The 9,669-nt window shown below is 36.7% G+C and overlaps 2 protein-coding genes across 6 annotated transcripts; both read left to right on the top strand.

Moving 5' to 3' along the window:
- Window positions 1-4,346: 4,346 nt before the first annotated feature.
- On the top strand, window positions 4,347-6,972 carry LOC104762144 (thiol protease aleurain). The gene is made up of 8 exons (XM_087499285.1): window positions 4,347-4,791; window positions 4,897-5,018; window positions 5,471-5,586; window positions 5,723-5,796; window positions 5,900-6,164; window positions 6,256-6,387; window positions 6,495-6,630; window positions 6,735-6,972. Exons 1-8 carry the CDS (start codon window positions 4,598-4,600, stop codon window positions 6,770-6,772), a joined length of 1,077 nt encoding a protein of 358 aa, XP_087355411.1. The 5' UTR covers window positions 4,347-4,597; the 3' UTR covers window positions 6,773-6,972.
- LOC104762143 (uncharacterized) lies at window positions 6,963-9,081 on the top strand. 5 transcript variants are annotated; one of them, XM_087499286.1, is made up of 4 exons: window positions 6,963-7,155; window positions 7,791-8,093; window positions 8,405-8,597; window positions 8,780-9,081. In XM_087499286.1, the coding sequence occupies exons 2-3, from the start codon at window positions 7,793-7,795 to the stop codon at window positions 8,455-8,457; spliced, it is 354 nt and encodes a 117-aa protein (XP_087355412.1). In that variant the 5' UTR covers window positions 6,963-7,155; window positions 7,791-7,792; the 3' UTR covers window positions 8,458-8,597; window positions 8,780-9,081. The 5 variants fall into 5 exon arrangements, with proteins under 5 accessions (XP_087355412.1, XP_087355413.1, XP_010483682.1 ...); XM_087499287.1 differs by having other exon boundaries at window positions 7,004-7,160; XM_010485380.2 differs by having other exon boundaries at window positions 7,004-7,155; window positions 8,405-8,470.
- Window positions 9,082-9,669: the final 588 nt, after the last annotated feature.

The raw sequence follows: 9,669 nt of genomic DNA on the forward strand, positions 1-9,669 counted from the left end.
AGCTCCAGCCAAGTTATCAGATTATTCACAGTTTGCATTTGCATTAATAACTGCAGAAGAGGTAGTTTGTGAAGATCCTAAATGTTATCATGAGGCTATCACAGACAAGCACAGTAAAGAGTGGGATGCAGGAATGTCAGATGAGATGAGTTCCTTAAAGAAAAATGGAACTTGGGAAGTCGTGAATAGACCTGAGAACGAAAAGGTTATTGATTGTAGATGGCTTTACAAGAAGAAGCCTGGCATTCCTGGTGTAGAACCTGAAAGATATAAAGCTAGATTAGTAGCAAGGGGCTTTACACAAAGAGAAGGAATCGACTATCAGGAAGTGTTTGCACCAGTGGTGAAACACATATCCATCAGAACCCTAATGTCATTGGTTGTCAAAGACAATCTTGAGCTTGAACAGATGGATGTTAAAACCGCTTTCCTTCATGGAGAGCTTGATCAACCGTTGTATATGGAACAACCTGAGGGTTATGAAGAGAATCCAGGTAAAGATCAAGTTTGTTTGCTGAAGAAATCATTATACGGACTTAAGCAGGCACCTAGACAATGGAACAAGAGGTTTAATGCCTTCATGATCAAACAAGAGTTCAACAGGAATGACTATGATCAGTGTGTATATGTTAAAGAGGTATGTTCTGGAGAACTTGTCTACTTACTGTTATATGTAGACGACATGTTGCTTGCGGCTAAGAGTATAACTAAGATAAATAAGCTCAAGGAAGGATTAAGTAGGGAATTTGAGATGAAGGATATGGGTGCAGCAAGTAGAATCCTAGGGATTGATATAACTAGAAACAGAAAAGGAGGAACTCTGACCTTATCTCAATCTGGTTATTTGGAGAAGGTGTTAAAACGGTTTAATATGAGTAAAGCTCATGCTGTGGATACTCCAATTGGGGCACATTTTAAACTGAAAGCTGTTAAGAATGAAAGTGAGTGTGTAAATCTTGATAAAACTCCTTATGCAAGTGCAGTCGGAAATGTGATGTATGCCATGGTGGGTACTCGACCTGATATTGCTCATGTTGTTGGTTTGGTGAGTAGGTTTATGAGTAAACCTGGCCATGTTCACTGGGAAGCTGTTAAATGGTTGCTGAGATATTTGAGAGGAGCTAGTGATTTGAATCTGACATTTACTAAGGGTAATGATCTGAAGATAGAAGGTTTCGGTGATTCAGATTATGCAGGTGATCTCGTTCGAAGAAGGTCAACTGGTGGTTATGTGTTTACAGTTGGAGGAAACACTGTAAGTTGGAAATCGAGTTTGCAGGCTGTTGTTGCATTATCAACAACTGAAGCTGAGTATATGGCACTTACCGAGGCTGTGAAAGAAGCTCTGTGGCTGAAAGGGTTGCTTGAAGATATGGGTTATAGTCAAGAGAAAATCACAGTTTGGAGTGATTCACAGTCTACAATATGCTTATCGAAAAACAACACTTTCCACGAGAGGACAAAGCATATTGGTGTGAAGTACAATTTCATCAGAGACATTATAGAATCTGGGGAGGTTGATGTTCAGAAGATTCACACTTCAGTGAATCCTGCAGACATGCTTACAAAAGGCATTCCTGTGCAAAAGCTTAAGGCAGCTTTAGAGTTTCTAAAGTTGCTCAAGCACAAATAAGATGTGATATCATCTTTGCTGAAGGTTAAATCCAAGTTAGTGCAAGTTCATTGAGCAAGAGAGGAATCGAATCAAGGTGGAGTGTTGAAGGTTTCTGATTCAATTCCTGATTTGATCTTGGTTAGACGTAACCGGAGTCAAGAAGAGTTGGATTGGGTGGTTATCTCCGGTTTAGAGGAATGTGACTAAACCAGAAAGAAGAAGCCAAATGCGAAACTTCTAACTGCAGTGGAGGGTTCGTTGGTATATATAAAGATGCTGAGTTTTCTTATTTTTTAAGCTTCTTCTTCTTTTGTATCGGTTCTGAGTTTGTTCAAGTGTGAGGAAAACTTAGAGAGAGAGTTCACCATTGTTGTAAGCTCAAGCTTGAGCTGAGATTCACCTTGCTTGATAGTGAATTTGCCGGATTGATTCGGCTCCGGATGTAGACTTGATCACACCGATCTCGCTGAACCGGGTTAACAATTGTGTGTCTTGTGTTCTTGTTTTCTTTATCTTCATTCTTTGATTTCACATTGATTTCGATTGAGAGAGTGATTCGTGAGATTTGTGAGACCAATTCATATTGTTCTTGATTCGAATCGTAACAGTACTTAAGGGAACTGGGACATTGGTAAGGTGAGCATGGATCGCTGAAGTAGCGTCTGATCTTGGAGAAGGTAGTATCCAACCCTCATGATTGAAGGCCTCTTTAACCTTTGCAGTCAATGGGAGACTTAGCTGACTCGGTCCAGCAGGACCTAACGATTTTATAAGTGGTCCCAAGGGCGTCCAAGAACCAAACCAAAAGCTTGCTAAATAACCGTTACCCACAATGACTTTGACAAACAATTCAGCCACTGATTTTAATCGAAGAATAGTTTTCCAAATCCAAGAGTCTGAAGGTGATGCATTTCCTCTCTCTCTCTTTCTCTCATTTTTATAAAATCTAAAACGTTTAAACCTTTATATTAATTATATTTTTGAAAATATTTTTTTGTCAAAAATAAGAACCCAAATTAGAATTCTACATAATATATTGTTTAAAAAATATAAGAGTCTCAAAATTATATACCCCTATTGGACTTGCTATTAGTATCTGAAATATATATATTTTAGTAAGTTTTGTATAATTTTTTTTATTTAAAATTTAAACTATAAATAAACACAGAATACATTATGCTCAGACATGTGTCAAACAAATTTTTCACAAAGTTCTCAAAGTGTTTCATTTGAGAGAATCACTTTTTCAGTATTTTATATTTTTTGTGGCTCTCACGGTTAAATGAACGTTTGGCCTATTATTATTATAAAAAAAAAATGTTTGGTTTTTCATTATAAAAATGCGTCATTTTGAAAAAATTGGGCCTTTTCATATTTCTTTTTTGCTAAAAACTAGGCATTTTCGAAGTATTATTTTTAAGACTATCGATAATTTTAAAACATTTTGGACTTTGTTTAGATAAAAAATTGTCAAAAAAATAATAGCCAGAGCTTATATGAGTCGGGCATTGCACCTCTGCCCACCTTATATGAGTCGGGCATGCATGTCTTAAGCCAGAGCTTGGGGGAAATGAATGACAGTACGTACTGAAGTGATCCATCTTCCAGAACATCATAGGATTTCAGGATAGCGAGGGAATAACAAAGGAGCTCGTAAATGGGTTTGCGGGAAGAAAGCCTAAAAAGAGACCGAGTCAATACAAAGTCGAGACGTTACGAAGTAAATGCAACATCGAAACAGACAAATTGTGTTGTTATATAGTTTGTTCTACAATACTCATCATCATGGAGGAGAGCAAAACGATGGCTAAACCTAAATGTACATGGTGAGTGGATTGGTGATTGTTTTTATTTATTTTTCTTTATGGTTCCTATATTCCTATTAGATTTCCAACTAATGATGTCTTGATTGCATACGGTATCTTTTTGTGGTTCGGCAGGTCCAAGAAGCAAATACTTTACGTCATCATCATCATGCACATAATCATCGTGTTGGCCGTTCTTGCAGCGGTCGTGTACATAAGGCTAAACAAGATCCCCTTAAACGACGACCAGATTTTTTGGGGAAGTTTTATGTTTCTCTTCTTCATCATTGGCGCTAGTGCCGAGCCCGAGGCACCCTCAGATGCCAGTTTCTTCGTTACTGAATGCCTGAGTGATGTCGTTGGGATTGCTCTCGTCGTCTTTCTCCTCTATTGTATCTCTCCCATACTCGCTCTCTATGTCGGATTACCCTCTTCCATTGGGTTCATCGTTGCCCTTTGCTGTGGCTGTCTATGTGCCGTAGACTTGCAAGAAAACCAAAGTTGCCTACCAGTCTAAGCAGGCTGCAGGCTCTTACTATGGTTTCCCGTTTTAGTTTTTTTTTTTTTTTTTTTTTTTTTTTTTGTACAGATCTGATTAAAGTTTTATTTTACAACATTTTTTTTGTTGGGGTTGAACTTCTACTGAATAATAAAACTAACAATATAGCATCAGATATACATATACTACTTCTTCTTCGTTTTAAAAAAAACATTAGAAATTGGGCAATTATCATAAACATTATTAATATATAATATTATTAGTGATTATGTGGGTTGTTAATTGCTTGCATTCGTAGCAAACAAGAATCTATTGTTGAAGGTTTGGATTGTAAAATGAATAAGAAAACAGTTAAGGGTTTATCGACTGGATTAGGCAATAATCATTGGGCTATTTTGCAATATTCTTTTTTCCCCGTATAAAAATCATCAATGATTGATACTTTTCGTTAATGGACTTATGACATCACAGACACGTCAACATTCCAAGTATACAGGACAAATACAATCCACTGAAAACACACCACGTGTCCCGATAACGTTTCCGTCTGTATCGCTCTCTTCCGTCTTCTACTCTTCTTTCTTCTTCTCTCACTCACAATCTCTGAAGCTAAAACACTGAAGAATCAGACATAAGCTTTGAGAAAAAGAACAAATAAAAAAGTAAGAACAAGGAGCTATGACTGTCAGAACAATCGTATCATCAGTAGTTCTGGTGATTCTCATCGCCGCATCGACGGCGGCGGATATCGGATTCGATGAGTCAAACCCGATCCGGATGGTCTCCGACGGTCTTCGGGAGGTAGAAGAATCTGTTTCCCAGATCTTAGGTCAATCTCGTCACGTTCTCTCCTTCGCTCGCTTCACTCACCGGTAAGTGAAAGTCTTTCTTATCCCTTACACACACCAACCGGCGCCTTCGCCGTTGACTTTGAGTACCCTTGTTTTGATAATCGTGTGTTCTGGTGATGTATGAAGGTATGGGAAAAAGTATCAGAACGTGGAGGAGATGAAGCTTCGATTCTCGATTTTTAAGGAGAATCTTGATTTGGTTAGATCCACTAACAAGAAACGCTTATCTTACAAACTCGCTGTTAATCGTAAGTCTTTATCTTTCTTCTCTTGAGTTTGTAGTTACGTTCTAGTAGTGAGCCTTTGATTACTAGAAAGCAACATTTCTGGAATCTTGAACGAACTGACATATGTATTAAAGCTTTGTAAGGAAACGTGGAACTAACTTTTTCTGTCTTGGAATCTTCTAAGTTAATTATTTTAGCTTTTTTTTTTCTTTTTTTTTTTAGTTCACGTGATTCAAGATTGTTATTGGTCTTAGTATTTGCAGAGTTTATGAGAGACAAGTAGTTTGCGTGAATATTTAGCATCGTAGTTATTGTTCTGTTTCCTTATGATTTTAGCTATCCTCATTCAAGATTGTTCCTTGTTGTCGGGTCCTTGTTTGTGTTTAGATAGACATTGCTAGTGGTTTGATGATTAAAAAAAAAGATCCATCTAAAATATTTATATTCGTCTCTTGAATCTTGAATCTACACAGAATTTGCTGATTTGACCTGGCAAGAATTTGAAAGGAACAAGCTTGGTGCTGCTCAGAACTGCTCTGCCACTTTAAAAGGCAGTCACAAACTCACTGAAGCAGCTCTTCCGGAAACGGTAAGTGCAAGACATCAATCTTGTGCTGTACTGAATCATCTCTTTCCTGTTTTTTAGCTTTAAGAATACTGTATGTGTTTAGCTGCAGAACCTTTGTTATTATTGGTTCTGATTCCTCAAATTGTGTTAATTGCAGAAAGACTGGAGAGAAGATGGTATTGTTAGCCCTGTCAAAAACCAGGGAGGTTGTGGATCTTGCTGGACATTCAGGTCAAAACCAATGATTACATAAACTTATATCTCCTCTTTAAAATTTTGGTTTCATTTCATGATGTCAAGATTGTTTGTGATATGATTGCTTTTTCTACTGCAGTACAACTGGAGCTCTTGAGGCAGCGTACCATCAGGCATTTGGAAAAGGGATATCTCTCTCTGAGCAACAGCTTGTGGATTGTGCTGGAGCTTTCAATAACTATGGCTGCAATGGTGGCCTTCCTTCTCAAGCCTTTGAATACATCAAATCCAACGGTGGCCTCGACACAGAGGAAGCTTATCCTTACACCGGGAAAGATGGAACCTGCGAATTTTCAGCAGAAAACATCGGTGTGCAAGTCCTCGATTCAGTCAACATTACTCTGGTAAGCATCTTTTATGGATTTTTAAGTTCACTTGCCTGAAAAGACACATTCTGTAATCTGTAATGATGATTGAAAACAACATCAACAACAGGGTGCTGAGGATGAACTGAAGCATGCGGTTGGATTGGTACGGCCAGTAAGCATAGCATTCGAGGTTGTGAACTCATTCCGACTTTACAAGAGTGGAGTTTACACTAGTGATCACTGTGGAAGTAATCCAATGGTAAGACTTTTTTCTTTAAACTGCTAGAAAGACTTCCATTTTTTCAAATAAAATCATCTTAGGCACTTAGCTTAGTGTTCAATTCGTTTTTTCGAATGTTGCAATAGGATGTGAACCACGCGGTTTTGGCGGTTGGTTATGGAGTTGAAGACGGTGTACCATATTGGCTTATAAAGAACTCATGGGGAGCTGATTGGGGTGACAAAGGTTACTTCAAGATGGAGATGGGAAAGAACATGTGTGGTAAGTTCTTTAACCATCATGAAACTATACTATAACACCATTACTATATGTGATACTCAAATCTTCACATTTGGATCTTTTGTTAATGCCTTCTTGAACTGCAGGTATTGCTACATGTGCATCGTACCCCGTTGTGGCTTGAGATGTTCAGCGAATGTGGTTGGTATATTTGTTGGATTAAACTACAAAATGTTCGTATATTTGTTGGATTAAGAAGACATTACTTTAAAGTTGGGACTTGGGACTTGTTGTAACATAAAGGTCTGTTCATATGTACAAAATAACGCAAAAACCATAGACGATAAATTTATAATACCTGCATGCTGGATTTTAGAACATAAATTGGTTTAGAGCAAAGTAGCTTCATTTTTTTCCTCTAAACAAAACGACACAGTTTGATTCATCGACAAAATTTTCTTTTTTCTTTCTCGGTTCTTTCTCTTCTTCTCTCTAGCCGCCAGAGACGATTCGCTGGTTCTCAATCTCGCTGGTTTCACAATCTCTTCAACCTCTAATTGGCTTTAAGTAAGGTTCAATCTATTTTTCCCTTTATCAATTTAGATTTTAGACTGTTTGCTGAAACTGAGAAAGGTATCATATTGTCATGGTTTCATTATTCTTGGTAGCTCCATAGTTTATAAAACTCAGTTGCTTCCTTATGTATCAATTAGTGGCTTTATAATTGAGATTTGAGATGATATTGCAATTTGGAGTTATATTCTCTGAAAGGTTTCGGTCATATCAAATTTGCAATATGTATTTGATTATTCTTTAGCTCATAATGAATTAGTGATTGTGATGTTTCTGTCGACTTCTTTTTTTTTTTTCTCTGTTTGGTGTTCGTTCGATGTATATGAATCATATTTATAACATCAGTGTCTTGCTTATAATTGCATTAGCTAGTTTAAGTAGATTTGAGTTTTGAATTTCTAGAACTCAGAAGAATCTGAAGCATATCGATAATAAACAGATTACGATTTCTTTTGATTTGAAGTAGATTTGAGTTTTGAATTTCTAGAACTGTTTTACATAACATGAGTTTTGGATATCGATGAGTTTTTGTATTTTTAGAACTGTTGGTTTTGGTCATATTGTCGTGTATTATTTGATGATCTTAAGAGTTTTGGATTTGCTATTGATGGCTTAATGGCTAAGCGCAGAAATGGCGAATAAGATTGCGATGTTTCTATCGGAAGCAATAAACAACAATGCTGTCATAAACACTTGTCTTGGGGTATCGTTTGTGGTTTTGGGATTGAGATCTGATCAACAGCAGAAGTATGTTGAGGCTTTAGCAGAGCAGAAGGATTCGCTTTCCAAGTCTAACAAGGCGATGAAAGTCACTATGTGGGAGTGGAAACAGCAGCTCTTTGCTGAAGCTGCTTCCGCTGGTGCTTCCGCGGTTGTTCCTCTTTCCACGCTCAAGGCCATCTATGGTGAAGTCACAGCAACCACTCTGTCAGGTTGATTACTAGTCTCCAACCCTCTCTTATTTATTACCTGTTGAATAGAAACAGACTATGAACTACTACTGGTGTTGTTGATAATGTGGAATCAGGGATCACAATTTCGATAAATCTCTACTTTTTTGACTGGATATGCAAATATAAAGTAGGCTACCTTTGTGGGGTTTGATAAAGAGTCATGTATGCTCGCATCAATTACAAATATAAAGACAAAGCAGGGTTAGAATCGATATGATCATGATTAGAAGTCGCCTTTGGAGATTAGCTGTGTGTTCACTAACTGGTTTGAATTATGTTCCTTCTTCCAGGTGACACAGCCAAGGAAGAGTCTAAAGTGTCTACCCCCAAGATCATGATATGAGAGGGTTGCTAAAGTAAAGATTAGTATTTAACCTCATCAACTTTCACAAATTGCATTTGTATAACTAGAGTTTGGCATGAGAGTGTTTTTTGTTGTGATCCTTGTTTAATCTCGTACGTAAACAGTGCCAGTCAAATATGGTAAGATCCATCCTCTTTTGGGTTTATTTCATTCATTATGGATCCCTTGGAGCCTATTAAGTTGATTAGGCCTTTGTTTAGTTGGATTAAATCGAAACAAAATGTCCAATCTTCACCATTACTATATGTGATACTCAAATCTTCACATTTGGATCTTTTGTTAATGCCTTCTTGAACTGCAGGTATTGCTACATGTGCATCCTACCCCGTTGTGGCTTGAGATGATCAGCGAATGTGATTGGTCAGTTATTAAACTACAAAATGTTCAGCATATTTGTTGGATTAAGAAGACGTTACTTTTAAAGTTGGCACTTGGGAGTGCATATTGTTATTATGCTTGTTGTAACATTAAGGTCTGTTCATATGTACAAAATAATGCAAAAATCCATAGACGTTAAATTTATAATACATGCATGCTGGATTCAGAACATATGTTGGTTTAGAGCATAGTTCTTGATCCTCGAGTCAATTTTCTCGTATATAACCTATATTTTTACTTATATAGCATGCAAGAGTTTTAATGTTCTCCGAGAAACACCAACATCAAGACTTTTAATGTTCTCCGTTAATAGTTGAGTCAGATTAAATCCATCATTTAGAAATAACAAACCAACTTAATTTATAGATTTGTTAGAATTTAGAATGGATATTTAATTAGTATTGATTCAAAGAAATTTTGCTCGTAATTGATACTCCATTATTAACAACTCCATTTTGCTAGTAATTAGTATAGATTTGTTTATGTAAAGCTAATAATAACTAGCGGAATTTGATCAACAACTCCATAATGTGAATGCATTTAATCAAATGTTTTATGTCCGATGATTTAATTTGATCAAAGCAAACCCATGACGACAAGGGGTTACATTTGATCTAAAAACCCTTTTGATTTAAACTTTGCACAAAAGTAATTACATTTGTAAACCAAGTCACATAAAAATAAGTTTTATACAAGTTCAAATTGAACAAAAAAAAAGTCGAAATTCTGAGAAAACGTACAACTTATAAGTAGAAAAGAGAATTTTAAATTTTACTTGTTTATCGAAAGGTTAAAACAAAAACAATAGAAAGG

This window comes from Camelina sativa, chromosome 18 (assembly GCF_030686135.1).
Source record: "Camelina sativa cultivar CO46 ecotype springtype chromosome 18, ASM3068613v1".
In the NCBI taxonomy this organism is placed as follows: Eukaryota; Viridiplantae; Streptophyta; class Magnoliopsida; order Brassicales; family Brassicaceae; genus Camelina; species Camelina sativa.